Source organism: Sceloporus occidentalis, unplaced genomic scaffold (genome assembly GCF_023333645.1).
Source record: "Sceloporus occidentalis isolate IW3139 unplaced genomic scaffold, rSceOcc1.0.p SCAF_7, whole genome shotgun sequence".
Classification (NCBI taxonomy): domain Eukaryota; kingdom Metazoa; phylum Chordata; class Lepidosauria; order Squamata; family Phrynosomatidae; genus Sceloporus; species Sceloporus occidentalis.
The window spans coordinates 26,226,803-26,244,264 of NW_028316987.1; the positions used below are offsets into that span (position 1 = coordinate 26,226,803).

At 41.5% G+C, this 17,462-nt stretch overlaps 1 protein-coding gene across 4 annotated transcripts in view; it reads left to right on the forward strand.

Annotated features, from left to right (window-relative positions):
- Positions 1-17,462, forward strand: part of INVS (inversin) — a 122,056-nt gene that overhangs the window by 22,191 nt on the left and 82,403 nt on the right. For all 4 annotated transcript variants that reach the window (XM_089532447.1, XM_089532446.1, XM_089532448.1 and 1 more), the window contains one exon: positions 1,396-1,562. In XM_089532447.1, the coding sequence (XP_089388573.1) occupies positions 1,396-1,562 (167 nt within the window). The remainder of the gene's footprint in view (positions 1-1,395; positions 1,563-17,462) is intronic.

Below are 17,462 nucleotides of genomic sequence, written 5' to 3' on the forward strand. Positions count from 1 at the left end.
GTCACCATGGTCTTGGTGCGATCATGGCCGGAGTGGCCTGAGGTAGCTCCAACAAGGCCATCTGCTTCACCCCTGAGACAGTTCTTGGTGGTTTTGTTGTAAGTTGTGTAAACTTACAATAAATGTAAGGTAAAGTCTTTTGGTAAGATAAGGAAAACTTAAGGTAGAGTCATTTGAATTTTTAGTTCATTTTTTTAAAAATTGAAAATTGTTACATGATTAAGACTTAAGGCAGATGGGAAAATGAAATCATTCTACTACTTCTTCCTCTTCCTCCTCTTTGTCTTCTTCTTCTTCCTAATCCTGTTAAGCATAGAAGTAAGACACTGATATTCTTGTTTTATTTCCTGATATCATGATTATTCAATTTCATTGTACATCTCCGTATGTGTTAAAAGCAAGTCGCATAGTCATGCTTACAGTACTGTTATTAAGCTAATAATGATTTTTTTCAGGAAAATAAAACATTTTTTCCTGAATTATTCAATCGCTGCAAGTCTTTACAAAACCATAGTGTTTCAGATGGCAGATGTGTTTATATTCTTTTTTGTTTGTTATGTGCCTTCAGGTCATTTCTGACCTAAGGCAACCCTATCATGAGATTTTCTTGGCAAGATTTGTTCAGAGAAGGTTTACCATTACCTTACACACCACAATATTAGTCTCCAGTACTTGTGAGACTAAGGGGAAAAACAGATAGCCTCGATGGGGCTCCTTTTTGGGGTGGGGAAAAAGCCACCCCTTTGCCTCTGGACCATGCCCCCAAGTCGCCCAGAAGCCGCCTGGCATGTAATCATCGGTGTGACGTCGGGACAACTTGGGGGCGTGGTGCATATAAGCACCACGCCTCCAAACCAGCTTGAAGTTGGCTGTAGAAGCTAGTCTGTTTTGGGCCTAAAATATTTGAGGAGCAATTTATCATAGCTTTTTAAAAAGCCATTTATTTATGTTAAGGTTATTTTTTTTTCCCTTGAAGGAACATTCAGGCATGCAACCACTTTGGAGCAAATTTAAAATAAAAATCATTTCTTGTTACTGCTAAATAGTTAAATTGCTCTTAACTGGTAGCATCTATTCTTGCCTATTTTAGTATCACTTTCTTTTTTGTGTCCTTCATAGCAGCTTTAAAAGCAAACATAAGCAGATTATCATCCTTACTTTCATGATCTGAAAGGTTTGACCATCAGAATTCTGTTGTTAAAGGCACAATATAATCCCAGGCTGCGTTTTTGTTTATCATTTTAGTTTGCTGACAAGTACAGCAATGTATGTGAAATAAACATTTATTTTCTTCTGAAAGATTTGTGTGCTGTTTCTCAGGTATATAGAAAATTGCTCATGTTTAATTAAGCTTTTGTAAAGCCAAAACCCCTATTTACTTTCCTGTTGTTATAGGTGATCCTGATCTGAAAGACAAAGAGGACCAGTTTGGGAGAACTCCACTCATGTACTGTGTCTTGGCAGATAGGCTAGAGTGCGCTGAAGCTTTGTTGAAGACTGGCATAGATCTTAATAAAGTTGACCATACTGAACGGACAGCTCTCCATCTTGCTGCTCAAAAGGTAACTAAGGCGTGTTACAGACGGGCAAAAAGTACGTATTAGGTACATACTAGGGTTAGGAAAGGGCATCCTTTCTGGATGCCCTAACCCTAGTACGTACAAAATGGTGGCGCCCATTCTATACGGGCGCTGCCATTGGGACGTCACGACTGTGCCGCCTCCAAATGGAGTGGCATGGAAGTGACGTCCTGGCGCCACACGAGGGCACCTGGGGTGCCCTTTCCACGGCGCCGGAAGGAGCTCCGAAACGGAGCTCCTTCCAGGTTTGTGTCGCTGGCGCAGCCTTTACACAGCTGCGCCAGTGACACAAATAAGAAAGGGGCCGAGTGGCCCCTTTCTCTTCGTCACCGCCGCTGTTGGGTGTCCTTTCCCCGCAGCCTGGAAAGTGGAGGATCGGGGCCTCAGAGGCTGTCGCTGTGGCAGCTGAGGCCCCGATCCGGCGGGGAAAGGGGCGGGAACATGCCGTCCCAAAAGGGCGGTCTGTAAACCACCTCCAAGTGCCAAAGGGAAGTTAAATAGGCCAGAACACCAGTAACCTTGTAGCTAATTGTACCACAAAAAATTCACTTGCTTTTCTCATAGAGTACAATCACCTTGGGAAATGTGTGTGTGTGTGTTTCTTTTGAGACAATGCGATAATGGTTGCAGAGAGCCAAGGCTGTATCTGTTTTTAAACACTTTTTGCATTCTCTTTCCTTTATATTTCATGTTGACTATGCATTATTCATATATTAGTGCATCTTGGAGAACATGCTCATTTTATAGAATATGACAGAAGCAATAGTTACATTGGGCACAAAAAATAGTAAAGGCAAAGATTGATTCTGTTCTTCTTTCTTGGTAATTTGGACAAACTTCAGTGGGGTGCTTCAAATTAAGTGTATTTAGGATATTTGCTTTTGGCCATATTTTCAGATTATAATCAAATACGGTGTGCTCGATCCACATGCAGGCGCACCATATGCAGCTTCCTGTTTACGTGGAAGCCACATCACCATTAAATGAATGGTGCGTGCACATGCTGCACCGCCACGGGCACAAGCCCCATTATATTGAATGAGACTTAAGCTTACGCAGGATCTGCCTTACACAGGGGATCCGGAATGGATCCCCCATGTAAGTCAAGGCTCCACTGTAGTCAGGTTTTTAAATGATTTTTAACATAACTATCAAAGTAGAAACAGCCATGTGTCAGTCTGGTTTGTATCTGTATTATTTATTTTTCTGTCTTTTTGAAAAAAATGAAGTTATTATTGAAATATTTTAAGTGTACTATTTAAAACTGTACATACTTGCAATTTTATTAAAATCCAATTTTAAACATTATTTGGAGATTCTAAAATTGTTTTAGCAAAATAAGAACTTGCTGTTTAGATCTGGAACTTCTTACTAAGTATTAAATATTTTTTTAAAAAAGAAAATGAAACCTTGGACATGTCGCCAGCAAACATTTGGGACAACATGAAGGCCATGAGAGGAGGGATCATTTTCAAAGAGAAGACAAAGCTATGAAAGATTAAAGAACATAAAATGTTAAATTCTGGAATGGCATAACTCACAAACACATACCTCATAAACAAGACAAAGTAATGCTAGAAAAAATAAAAAAGGCCAAACTGGTGGCCTTAGATTTGAATGAAACACAAACTGTGCTGATCCTAACTAGAAGAAAATATTTCTGAGTAGGGAAACAAAACCTAATGACTTCTTTATATGGCAATCAAAAAGTGATCTATTCTAAGGGAACTTGTTTGATTAGATGTAAATCAGGAAAAATATTTAACCTCCCTGAATAATGTATTTCAGGAATTCATAGAATATTATGATCTTTATAAATTAGAACAACTTTCCAATTTAAACAAGTGGTTTTCTGAATAATTTAAAGATTAATCCTTTAGATAAAATAGATAAACATGACTTAAATTAGTTCATCAGAAATGATGAAAAAAATATTACACTGGGGCTCACTATCTGTAGGCTTGCCATCTACGGATTTAAGCATCTGTGGATGCCAAGCCCCATTGTTCCCAAAGGTGGGATGTGTGTGGCCACACTCATGTCATGCTGGCATTAGGGACAATAGGACTTTTAAGTCCCATGTTTTTTCGTTTTCTGCAGGAGGGTCTGAACAGATCCCCTGTGGATACGAAGGTCTGACTGTATGAAGTATATAAAGTCAGGCAAATCACCAGGTACTGATAAGCTGGCATAGAAATTTTATGAAGTTTCATCAGAATTATTAATATCCAAGTAAAATAAACTGTTTAATTATCTTATGAAAGGAAGAAATATACTGGATAGCTGGAGAACATGTGAACTAAAACCATACCTAAACCAAATTATTATGCCAGTGAAGTTTCTGGCTATAGGCTAGTTCCTATGATAGTTTTGGCCTATCATATACTGTCTATATTCATGTATAAGTCTAGAAATTTTAGTTTAAAAAGTGACTCAAAAACATTTGGTCGATTTATCTATAGATCAGTGTAAATACTGTACATTAATTCTTCTCAAAAAAAAAAAAAAAGGCACCATCTCCTTCTCGGAGTAAAGTGGTGAAAGGCAAGAGCTTAGTCCATTATGGGAGGCAACTAAGAGAAGCATTGACCCCTTCTACTCTCTCTGCCGCGTCATGGCTTCTGAAATTATTGAATACCTGGGCGGGGAGATGGCAGCAGTAGCAACTCTGGCACTTCCCCTTAAAGGAGCACCAAGAGGAATTGGGCTTTGAAGGATTTGAATAAGATATTTGTCTGTGTTTGTCAGCTTTCCTGGGTTAAATCAGGCAAAGATGTTGCATTAAAGTTAAAAACTATAATCACTACTAGTTGCCATTTTCTTTGCTTTACCTTTTCATCCTTTTTGACATATGCACTTTTTCTTACCCTACCCCCCCTCACACATCATACAGCTGTAATTTACTGTAGTTCCCTCCTCATCCATCCAGCCTTTAGGGTGAGCATAAACAGTAATGCCTTCAGGAATTTTGTAAGTTTTTGGCATCATTTTCCTCTGGTTCATTCTTGACATCCTTTGTTAGAGGAGAAGATGGCAAAATGCTAACAGGGGACAGAGAAAAGGCAGAATTACTCAACACCTTCTTTGCCTCAGTGTTCTCAGAAAAGGAAAAGGGTGCTCAGCCTGAGGATAATGGATCAGAGGACAGAATAGGGGAATTTCAACACAGAATAAGTAAAGAGATAGTACAGGAATATCTTGTTAATCTAAATGAATTTGTCTCCAGGACCAGATGAACTACATCCAAGGGTATTAAAAGAACTGGCAGATGTAATATCAGAGCCATTGGCAATAATCTTTGAAAACTCCTGGAGAACAGGAGAAGTCCCAGCAGAATGGAGGAGGGCAAATATTGTCCCCATCTTCAAAAAGGAGAAAAAAGAGGATCCCAACAATTATCATCCAGTTAGTCTGACATCAGTACCAGGAAAGATTCCGGAGCAGATCATTAAACAGAGAGTCCGTGAACATCTAGAAAGCAATGCCATAATCACAACATGGATTTCAGAGAAAGAAGTCATGCCAGACAAGTCTGATATCTTTCTTTGATAAAATTACCAGCTTGGTAGATGAAGGGAATGCTGTGGATATAGTACATCTTGATTTCAGAAAGGCCTTTGACAAGGTTTCCCATTATATTTTTGCAAACAAGCGTGTAAAAAGTGGGTTAGACAAGGTAACTGTTACATGGACTTGTCACTGGTTGACTGGCCGAACCCAAAGGGTGCGCAACAATGGCTCCTTTTCATCCTGGAGAGAAGTGACCAGTGGGGTCCAACAGGGCTCTGTCCTGGGGCCAGTATTATTCACCATCTTAATCAACGACTTGGATGAGCGAATTGGGGGCATACTCATCAAATTTGCAGATGACACCAAATTAGGAGGAATAGCTAACACACCAGAGAACAGGATCAAAATTCAAAACGACCTGAATAGACTAGAAAGCTGGGCCAAAGCTAAAAAAATAAAATTCAACACGGAGAAATGTAAGGTACTGCACATAGGGCAGAAAAATGAAATGCAGAGATACAGGGTGGGAGACACACTTGGCTGAATGAGACTACATGTGAAAGGGATCTGGGAATCCAAGTAGACCACAAATTGAACATGAGTCAACAGTGTGATGCGGCAGCTAAAATGGCCAATGCAATTTTAGGCTGCATCAATAAAAGTATAGTGTCTAGATCAAGAAAAGTAATAGTGCCACTATATTCTGCTTTGGTCAGGCCCCACCTGGAATACTGTGTCCAGTCCTGGGCACCACAATTTAAAAAGGGTGTTGATAAACTGGAGCGTGTCCAAAGGAGAGCGACTAAAATGGTGAAAGGTCTGGAAACCATGCCCTATGAGGAACGACTTAGGGAGCTGGGGATGTTTAGCCTGGAGAAAAGAAGGTTAGGAGGTGATATGATAGCCCTGTTAAAATATTTGAAGGGATGTCATATTGAGGAGGGAGCAAGCTTGTTTTCTGCTGCTCCAGAGATCAGGACCCGGAGCAATGGATGCAAGCTGCAGGAAAACAGATTCCACCTCAACATTAGTAAGAACTTCCTGACACTAAGGGCTGTTTGACAGTGGAACACACTCCCTCGGAGGGTAGTGGAGTCTCCTTCCATGGAGGTCTTTAAACAGAGGCTGCATGGCTATTTGTAAGGGATGTTTTGATTGAGAGTTCCTGCATGGCAGGGGTTGGACTGGATGGCCCTTGTGGTCTCTTCCAACTCTACGAGTCTATGATTTTCTCTGTCTACTGTTATCATTTCACCATCTTCTCCATGCAGTATCCCTACCATTTCCCTGTTCTTCTTGCTCTGAATAGTGGTGAATGATCTTTGTTTTTATCATTTTTAAGCACTCTAGTAAGCCTGAGCTCATTCTGAACCTGCATTTCCCCCTACAAATACTGATACTTCATTTGTATTTCTGATAATTTCCCCTTTCTTCAGTTTCTCATACTACTGGCCTGTTACAGACTGCCAAAATAAAGCTGCTTCGGGTCTCTTTGGAGGTATGCTATTTAAATGATGCATGGGTCCTAAGAGTCCGGAGGTCGCGCCAAAGCCACACTCCATTCCTAAGCACTGGAGTGCAGCTTTGGTGCAGCTTCCGGATTCTTAGGATGCATGCATCTTTTAAACAGCATACCTCCAAAGAGACCCGAAGCAGCTTTATTTTGACAGTCTGTAACAGACCTCAGTTTCTTTTTTAAACTGCAGCTTATCTGAAAGCTCTTCATATATCCACCCTGGTTTCTTTAGATGCCACCCACATTTCTTCTTCACCATAAATGTTTGCAACTGCATCGTCAATGTCTCACCTTTAAGAAAGGCCCATATATCATGAACTTCCTTCCCTTTGAGTATTTCTGATCAGGGGATCTTACCCTGTATTTCTGTAAACCTTTTGGAATTCCCCCCTTGAGTTCTCCCTGCTAAGGAGGCCCTATTGTACTAAGCAGTCTGGCACCCAATCCTGGCCAAGCTTTGCGTTCGGCCACATGAAGGAAAATATATGTCACAATGTCTGCATCTTCAGCCATTGTGGAATTCAAGTGTCATAAGCCCAGAAAGAGTCAAGAGATTTGGAGTTCTTGTAAGAGACCAGTTCATCTCTGTTGGATTGGATCAAATCCAAAATAACTGATCTCCCCTTTTGCCTCTTCTACCTCCTGGACAATAGGAAGACATAATCCAAATTCAGTAGTCTGCCTTAGGGACCGATAGCAGATGGCCACAGTGAGCATTGTTGTTTCTCTCATCCCAAATTCACTTAATCTGTTTTCTGTGGTTTATGTCATGTTCACCCCAGAGATGTATACATCCTTTGCATACAGTGTTACTATTACTCATCGACTACTCATCTTCTCCTGTTTGGTCTATTTCTTTGGAATACTTCTTCCATCACTATGTTTCAGTCATGAGTCTCATCCCACCACGCTATAGTGATGCCTATTAAATCATATTTGCCTTCTTGTCTTAAGAGTTCAACTTGTTTATTTTCCATGGGTCCTTCTCTCCAGCTGATTCCTTTGTTGTTGTTTTCTGTCCACTCTTGGGTTCTTGCACTTCCCACTTTTCTTTTTCATTAGAGGAAATAATAACTTGCTGCCTATAGGCAAAGGGTGCTCAACCTGAGGATAATGGATCAGAGGACAGAATAGGGGAATTTCAGCACAGAATAAGTAAAGAGATAGTACAGGAATATCTGGTTAATCTAAACGAATATAAATCTCCAGGAGCAGATGAACTACATCCAAGGGTATTAAAAGAACTGGCAAATGTAAAATCGGAGACATTGACAATAATCTTTGAGAACTCCTGGAGAACAGGAGAAGTGCCAGCAGACTGGAGGAGGGCAAACGTTGTCCCCATCTTCAAAAAAGGGAAAAAAGAAGATCCCAACAATTATTGTCCAGTTAGTCTGACATTTATACCAGAAAAGATTCTAGAGCAGATCATTAAACAGAGAGTCCGTGAACATCTAGAAAGCAAGGCCATAATCACAAAAAGTCAACATGGGTTTCAGAGAAAGAAGTCATGCCAGACAAATCTAGGCCCTGTCCAGATGGGCCCTTTGGGATGCATCCACGATATGCTAGGGTTGCCTCGGGGCAGTGCGTGCACACGCCCCGCAATCCTAGCACGCCATGCACGTGCCACAGTTGCGCAGCGCCATACATATGGCGAGCGCAACGATTACGTCGCAGCTGCGCTGCCTTTAAACAGCGCTGCGCAGCTGTGATGTAACAAAGCCGTCTTTGGCGCTTTGTGGTGCGGCAAACAGGAGCTCCTTCTTTGGTCTGTACTTACAGTTTGGTCTAGATTTTGTCCTACATTTTGTCCCGCGTTTGAGTGGACAATTATGGCAACCCTAACCCCGCCACAATCTCTCTTTTAATATAAAATTACCAGCTTGTTAGATGACGGGAATGCTGTGGCTATAGTATATCTAGATTTCAGTAAGGCTTTTGACAGGGTTCCCAATGACATTCTTGCAAACAAGCTAGTAAAATGTGGGTTAGACAATGTAACTGTTACATGGATTTGTAATTGGTTGACCGGCCGAACCCAAAGGGTGCTCAACAGTGGCTCCTTTCATCCTGGAGAGAAGTGACCAGTGGGGTCCCACAGGGTTCTGTCCTGGGCCCAGTGCTGTTCAACATCTTTATTAATGATTTGGATGACAGAATTGGGAGTATACTTATCAAATTTGCAGATGACACCAAATTAGGAGGAATAGCTAATACTCCTGAGGACAGGATCAAAATTCAGAATGACCTTAATAGATTAGAAATCTGGGCCAAAGCTAACAAAATGAATTCCAACACGGAGAAATGTAAGGTGCTGCACATAGGGCGGGAAAATGAAATGCATAGTTATAGGATGGGTGACACCTGGCTGAATGAGACTACGCGTGAAAGGGATCTGGGAGTCCAAGTAGACCACAAATTCAACATGAGTCAACAGTGCGATACAGCAGCTAACAAGGTCAATGCGATTTTAGGCTGCATCAATAGATGTATAGTGTGTAGATCAAGAGAAGTAATAGTGCCACTCTATTCTGTCCGGTCAGGTCCCACCTGGAATATTGTGTCCAGTTCTGGGCACCAGAATTCAAAAAGGATGTTGAGAAACTGGAGCGTGTCCAAAGGAGGGCGACCAAAATGGTGAAGGGTCTGGAAACCATGCCCTATGAGGAACGACTTAGGGAGCTGGGGATGTTTAGCCTGGAGAAGAGAAGGTTAAGGGGTGATATGATAGTCCTGTTTAAATACTTGAAGGGATGTCATATTGAGGAGGGAGCTAGCTTGTTTTCTGTTGCTCCGGGGACTAGGACCCGGAGCAATGGATGCAAGCTACAAGAAAAGAGATTCCACCTCCACATTAGGAAGAACTTCCTGACAGTCAGGGCTGTTCAAAGTGGAACAAACTCTCTCGAAGTGTAATGGAGTCTCCTTCCTTAGAGGTCTTTCAACAGAAGCTGGATGGCCATCTGTCGGGGATGCTTTGATTTGGATTTCCTGCATGGCAGGGGGTTGGACTGGATGGCCCTTGTGGTCTCTTCCAACTCTATGATTCTGTGATCCTCAGTGTCCCTTTACTGCAAGCGTTTTCCCACTCTGCTACTATTATTCCCCGTCAGCTATATTGGCCCTAGTTGTTCAGATTTGGGGTGATCATAGAATCATAGCATCATAGAGCATCATAGAGCTGGAAGAGGCCTCAAAGACCATCCTCAATATGACATCTCGACTATTGCTTGAACATCCACAACAGTAAATGTGAAGAAGCAGAGGAGACAGAAAATCAACTGCTTTGAGGAAAAATGACGGGCAGTGATTGTTTATGTGGCATTTAAGAGTCTTACAGATAGAGTGAAGTGACCAGTGTTTTTTCCTGCTCCTACAGCTTTGTTTTTATATTTTGTCCTTGAGGCTTCTCCCTTCAAAAAGCCTTTCAGCAAGTGGTAGTTAATAGAAGATAACACAAGAGGAAGAAACTAGGAATTCATTAAGAAGATTAAAGCAACCAAACTAAACAAAGGTTTATCTCCAATTCATAAGAAACAGGAAGGAGCTGTGTGTTTTATTTATTTATTTATTTATTTATTTATTTATTTATTTATACTGTACATACATACATACATACATACATACATACCCTGCCCTTCAGCCCTAAAGGTTATCAGAGTGACTTACAATTATTATTTTTAATTAGACAGTTCCCTGCCCTCAGGCTTACAATCTAAAAGACACGACACAAAAGGAGAAGGGAATGGTGGTGGGAAAGGGGGTGAGGTCCAGTCGTTATTCTCTCCCTCTGAGGCCTGGACCAAGGCAGATGGACTGGAGGGAGGGCTCTCTTTAAAGAAACAGTCACTTTGCTGGTAACTTTACTTTTAGAACTCTTAGAACATTTTAGTTTTAGTTTAAGCCTAATTGCCAAGATAATGAAAACTAGCTATACTCATGTATGATGTAAGAATAAGTGTAGTGATCCTACTATGAATGATGGTAGTCCTCACAAGACAAGGATATAAAAATCTGGGCACTTCACCAATTAGTATGAAATATCCCATAAGTAAAAACAAGATACAAATAAAGAAAACAAAACAAACTGACATTTCTGAGTAATTCTCTCCAGTGGTTAAAATAAATGACCCAGGTCCTTAACTGCCTTCTGACACAGTGTTAGATTGGACCTTTGACCACAGACAGATTCTGTTTGATCCATATAACAAGAATGAGGTTAACCTGGCAGAGGAGATCGTTTTTGCTGAAAGTAACAAAAATGACATCTCTCTACCGGACTGGAGTAATGGAACCATTTTTAAATCCCTGTAGCATAACAATGCTATTAATGTAACAGAGGACGTTTCAAATCAAATTATAATGCCACATGAGATGAAGAATCCAGAACAATTAACAGAACTATTGGTCATGCTATAAATATGAACAAAGATTTACAATCAATCAAGTTCTGTCTCTCCAAATGCAATGGTTTACTAACAGTTATTACTGAATTTTCAGTAAGAATGGAAACTCAATCCACAACCAAATTGCTAGTTTGTGAGGATGCTACACTACATTACAGCATGGGAAGGAAGGAAGCTAAAAAGAGGAAATACAATGGTAACAAAAAGCCCTCACAAAATAGACTTAACATACCAAAGAAAAATAAGAACATCAAGAGGTCAGAGAGAGGTCACAGAGCACAACGAAAACAGGAAAAGATGAATTTTCAAAAACTTCAATCTGCTGGATAAGAAGCCAAATACATCAAAGAACACAAAGAAAATGGGCAAATCAGGGAAGGTATAGAAAACGTCATTTAGCCCTGTTGAGAAGATTCAGAAGCCAGTATCTGGTAACCATGATGATCCTATTCACCATCTAAGCAATTGCTTTTGTGCTGGTAATGGAGAATTAGAAATCCAGAATCACTGAGAAATAATACCTAAAAACGACACACTTTATAAGGAGAAGTCACCCTCTCAAGGTGTGTATTGCCAGACCTCAATGCCCCCAGGATAATAAGAAAAGTAAGACCTGGAATTTAATTTTAGTTAAAAATAAATTGGTCATCAGTAACTACCCTAACCTTGGGGCAAGTTATCTCATTCTGCATGAAAGGATCAGCTGATGCATATATTGGATTCTGTGGCTTATGGGACTCTTACCCAAGCAAAAATTCTCCAGGTGTTTTACAAGCCTGAACTGTTATATCTTATGGAATACACTGTGGAATCAGAGGTACCCTATGTAACAAACATAACAAGGCGGTGGACATGTATTATAATACCAAAGATGAGTATCAAGAATTAAAAAGGGAGTGCCCTAGGAATAATGGAGCTAGATTCCATGATGAAAATGGAGATTGGCTCAGATTCAAAAAATGAAATGACAACTGGAGGGATATGTGGAACCATTTATACTCCCTAAATTACCTGTATTTTATAGTGTTCTTCGGGTTCCTACTGTTGTAAAAATACCTTGTTTAACAAAATATTAGATAAAGTGTTTGTCCTGGAATATAACAGGGTGGAACTCTAAATCGAAAGATGGGGAGGTCACTCACTTTTTATGGCAATTTGATGTAATTTTGCTCCAAGAGACGGGATGTACAACAACACTGGATTTTAATAGCTGTGCTCTTATGGAGTTACCTGCTACAACCCCAACCAGCAAAGAAAGACCATAAGCCAGACTTGCCATTCTTATTTCTACCACTCTCAAAGCTTCCAACAAATGCCTAACACAATGTGAACAGATTGCCATGGCAGGCTTAATAGATCTTGGCTTTATGTGCTTATTGATAGTTAATATATACATTCCTCCTATGTTTAATTGAGAAGAAACAACTTGGGAATGGGAGATATTAGAAGACTATATAGTTAAGCTAGAAGCGTAGTTCCCTAAATCACATTTGATTGTGATGGGGGATTTTAATGCTAGAATTGGGCCTGACAACAAGACTCTTTTTTCCTCCCATTCCTGGCACGTTAAGGAGTTGGAGGGCTCTGTATTTGACAATCATAGGCACTCTAAGGATATAGGAAACAATTTTGCCAGCATATGTTTTGTTCAATTGGTGGGGACCCAAACTTCGAACAACAAGGAAAATATACATACATATCAGGAAAAGCGAGCAGTACAATAGATTATGCTTTAGTTTCTCATTTGATGTACAAATGCTTAGTGAATTTCTCTGTAGCAGCTAGAATTGAGAACAATCACTTACCCCTCTCCCTTAGCTTGGGAGTCTCCATTGATATTCAGCTTAAACCTCAAAAGCAGTTTGACAACTTAGCAGTGACAATGGCCCTGGACAGACGGGCCCTTTAGCACGTAAGGAATATGTGTTAGAGGTGCCTCGGGGCGTTCTTTACAGATGCTCCCTAACCCTAGCACGTATTCTGTACGTCAAAATGGCAGTGCCCTGTACAGATGGGCACCGCCATTTTGATGTGATGACTACACTGTGTTCAAACAGCATGGCGGGGGCATGACATGCTCGCGCCACTATAGGGTGCCCTATTTGCGGCGCCAGAAGGATCTCTGAAATGGAGCTCCTTCCTGGGGAGTGCCTCGTTACCACAGCCACCAAACAGCTGCGGGAACAAAGCCAGGGAGGAAGGGGCCAAGCAGCCCCTTTCTCTCCCAGCAGCAACTCCCTGGGATGTCCTGCGGCATGAAGCCCCAAGGACACCACTTTCCAGGCCAGGGGCAAGCGGTGTTTTGCCACTTCCCCAAGGCCTGAAAAAGTGGCGGATCAGGGCCTCTGGGCTGCCACTGTGGCTGCTCAGGCCCCAATCTGGTGGGGATTGCAGCACTTGCAGGCCGCTCCAAAGGGCGGTCTGATCCCGCCTATAAGTCAGAAAAGGTTGAAATGGTCAGACAATGGCCTGTTACAGACTGCCAAAATAAAGCTGCTTCGGGTCTCTTTGGAGGTATGCTGTTTAAATGATGCATGGGTCCTAAGAATCCGGAAGCTGCACCAAAGCTGCACTCCAGTGCTTAGGAATGGAGTGTGGCTTTGGCGCGACCTCCAGACTCTTAAGACCCATGCATCATTTAAATAGCATACCTCCAAAGAGACCCGAAGCAGCTTTATTTTGGCAGTCTGTAACAGGCCAATGTGAGCAGCAAGATCTCAACTTAACTAAATTAACCACTGTACACAGAGATTAAGATCTCTATTATAGAGGCGTAGGATATGTATGTAGCTTTGGAAAATTATTCTTCGCACCTTGCAGTAGACGATGGGGAGTATGGAAAAGATCTGTAGGGCTGATAGAAACATGAGGGTAACCACAGGTTTAGATAAAGAATGCTTGGAGGTAAGAGAGCTACTAAGCAAACCGTATGTTAAGTATTGTCATGGCCAGCCAAGAGCCGGACTCAGAGGATGAGGAGGAGGATGTGATTACTCTAGTGCAAGGAGAAATTGAGGCTACACCAGGTGCTAATCCTACTCTGCCAGATCCCAGCTGTGATCTCCCAGCCCCAGAGGAGGAGGCTCAGCCAGGTCCTAGTGCTGGTGGGATTCCTCTTGTGGTGCAACAGCCTAGTGGTGACTCTGGGGAGGAATCATGCCTGGAGGTTCCTTCCTTTAGGCAACACAGGGCTGAGAGTGCTTGCGTGCGTAGATCCAGGAGGATTGCTGAGAGGCAATTAGCAAATCAGCCTCAGGTGGCACGGGGGAGAGCGTCTCTTACTTAATGAGCAGAGAGACGCCAACTCAGTGCTGGAGTTTATTGCATGATCCTTTGGTGTGATTGCTGCCTGCACTGGTTCCATGTATCTTGACTCCTTGTTGCCTTGACTCTTGACTTCGGAACGAACTGGACTATTGCTACCTTCTGGCTGACCTGACCTTGGACTGGACTGACTATTGTGATCTCTGTATTCCTGGCATTGGCTTTGGCTTTCGGCTTGCTCTCTCACTCACTCCTTGCAAGGTTTGTGGACTGTTTCCAGCTGCATAGCTAATTACCTTGCTGAGCCATCCTTATCGGTGTGTGTTTGTTTGTGCTGGCTGCAGTCCAGGACAAGTATAGGAAGGATATTTGCCAAATCCTGCCCAAATTTATTTTATTACCAAAAACATTATAAAACTCTGATTGCAAGGAAGAAAAGGAAATAAGATACAGGCAATGGCTTCCACTATATGAAGAAATATCAAACAGTTCTAGGCCATAGTCACAGGTATGTTGGGTAACCTTCAGGGATCTCCCCAATGTAATAAACCAGCACAGATATGGGAAGCATACTTTTCCACCTTGTTTAGTGACTGAAGAGTACAATACAGGGTCATTAGAAAAACTATGCACTGCCTCTGTGAAATCTACACCTCTGCAACTCATCAGGAAGTTAAGCTCTTAAATTCTACAATGAGATCTGGCAAAGCCCCAGAGCCTGATTTAATGATGCCCGAACTTTTAAAAGCAAACATCACATGGTGGACACCATTATTGGCATCTCTGTTTACCCATATCAACCGAACAGCCCAAATAACTGATAGCTGGTCTCAAGCTATTATAATTCCTATATACAAGAAAGAAGATTAACAACTGATTTACAGAATGGATTGAGATAGAAAAATTCTCAGGAATGAATAAACTGGGTTTCGGCAAAGCAAGTCAGTTATAGATCATTGCATAGCCTTAAACCATCTGGCATTCAAGGACACATAATAACAGCCTATATGTTGGCCTTATTAGATTTAAAATCAGCATTTGATTCAATATCTAGAGACAGACTTTGGGCCAAACTCCTTGTTTCCTCTATTGACAAACGCTTACTTGGGTTAATAATATAGTTATATAGCAATACCATAGTACAGTCATATGCGGATTACAGGGTAACCTTACTAAAACCATCTCAGTTAAAAGAGCTGTATGCTATGGTTGTATTCTTGCGCCCACACTATTTAATTTATATCTTAATGATCTTGTTGGATATATTTCTTCAGAGACCTCTCATCCTCCCAAATTGGCCTCAGTTAGTATCCCTTTACTGTTAAACGCAGATGCTGCTGCCCTTCTTTCATTCACCAAAGTTGGCTTGAAATGAGCATTGAGAGCTTTTATGGAATATTGTGAAAATAATCATTTAAATATAAACTACAATAAATCTAAAATCATGGTCTTCTCCAAGAAACACTCTATGCACAATTAGGGCATAGCTGTTCATAAAATAGAGCAAATGAAGCATTTTAAATACCATGAATCTGGTGCATGGGTGCCCCATTGAGCAACTGCCATTCAGAACACAACCAACAATGGTAAAGCCATTGTTAGCTTCTTTTATACTAAAGGTGGGCAAATGATACCAGCCGCACGGAAAGTATTCCAGGCTAAGGTTCTCTCACAATTATTGTTTGGATCTTAGGTTTTCTTCAATAGTGGAACGAGCCCTGTCAGTGTTCATTAGAAAATTGTTTGCAGTGCCTAACTGTGTTCATGCAACAGCCCTACATCTTGAGGCAGGATGCCCACCAGTTGAATGAACTGCATGGAAATGGGTACTGGTTGAGATTTATTTTTGTAGAGTTAGAGGCTGGATATGTTTATTTGGTGCAAAGGGATACTTGTTCTACTCATCTTTTTGCGGCCTTAAAGGACAAATTGCAGATATTAGGTCTCTCAGATAAATTTCTCCTCACATTCAACTGGCGAAGGGCAAAGCTGATCCTTGCTCAACAGATTAAAGATATTGACACCCAGCACCCAATTTCTGCTGCATGCACCACTTGCTCCCCCATCAGTTTGAGCCTGAGGTTCAGTTCAAACAGGGGTGCAAATTATCTAAAAAATCCAACAATTCCTAAATATAGGATGACGTTCAGCAAAGCCAAATTCATTATGATTCCATCTGCTGTATTAGAGGGATGTTTCCAGCGAATTGAGTACAAGGACCACATATATCCTTGTGAGGAGGGTGTAGTAGAATCTTTATCCCATATATTCCTTTTCTGTATATTTTACAAAGATGACAAATTATGACTAAGTTGAACATGAGTCAACAGTGCGATGCGGCAGCTAAAAAGGGCAATGCAATTTTAGGTTGCATCAATAAAAACAAACAAACAAGCTTCATTTATATACCGCTTCATTCCGCCTAAGCCGTGTCTAAGCAGTTTACAACTGTAAGCTAATTTGCCCCCAATAATCTGGGTACTCATTTTAGTGACCTCGGAAGGATGCAAGCCTGAGTCAAGCTTGAGCCTTTTTGCTGGTCTTGAACTCGCAACCTTATGGTTTTGAGTGAGTGGCTGCAGTACAGGCATTTAACCACTGCACCACCAGGGCTCTAATACTGTAAAAGTATAGATCAAGGGGGAAGTAATAATGCCATTCTATTCTGCTTTAGTCAGGCCCCACCTGGGATATTGTGTCCAATTCTGGGCACCACAATTTAAAAAGGGTGTTGATAAACTGGAGCATGTCCAAAGGAGGGCAACTAAAATGGTGAAGGGCCTGGAAACCATGCCCTATGAGGAACGACTTAGGGAGCTGGGGATGTTTAGCCTAGAGAAGAGAAGGTTAAAAGGTGATATGATAGACCTGTTTGAAGGGATGTCATATTGAGGAGGGAGCAAGCTTGTTTTCTGCTGCTCCAGAGAACAGTACATGGAACAGTGGATGCAAGCCACAGGAAAAGAGATTCCACCTTAACATTCCTGGCTGTTTGACAGTGAACACATTTAATCAGAGTGTGGTGAAGTCTCCTTTGGAGGTCTTTAAACAGAGGCTGGGTGGCCATCTGTCAGGTATGCTTTGATTGAGAGTTCCTGCGTAGCAGGAGTTGGACTGGATGGCCCTTGTGGTATCTTCCAACTCTATGATTCTATGACCCAAATACAGAGTAATTCTAGAGGA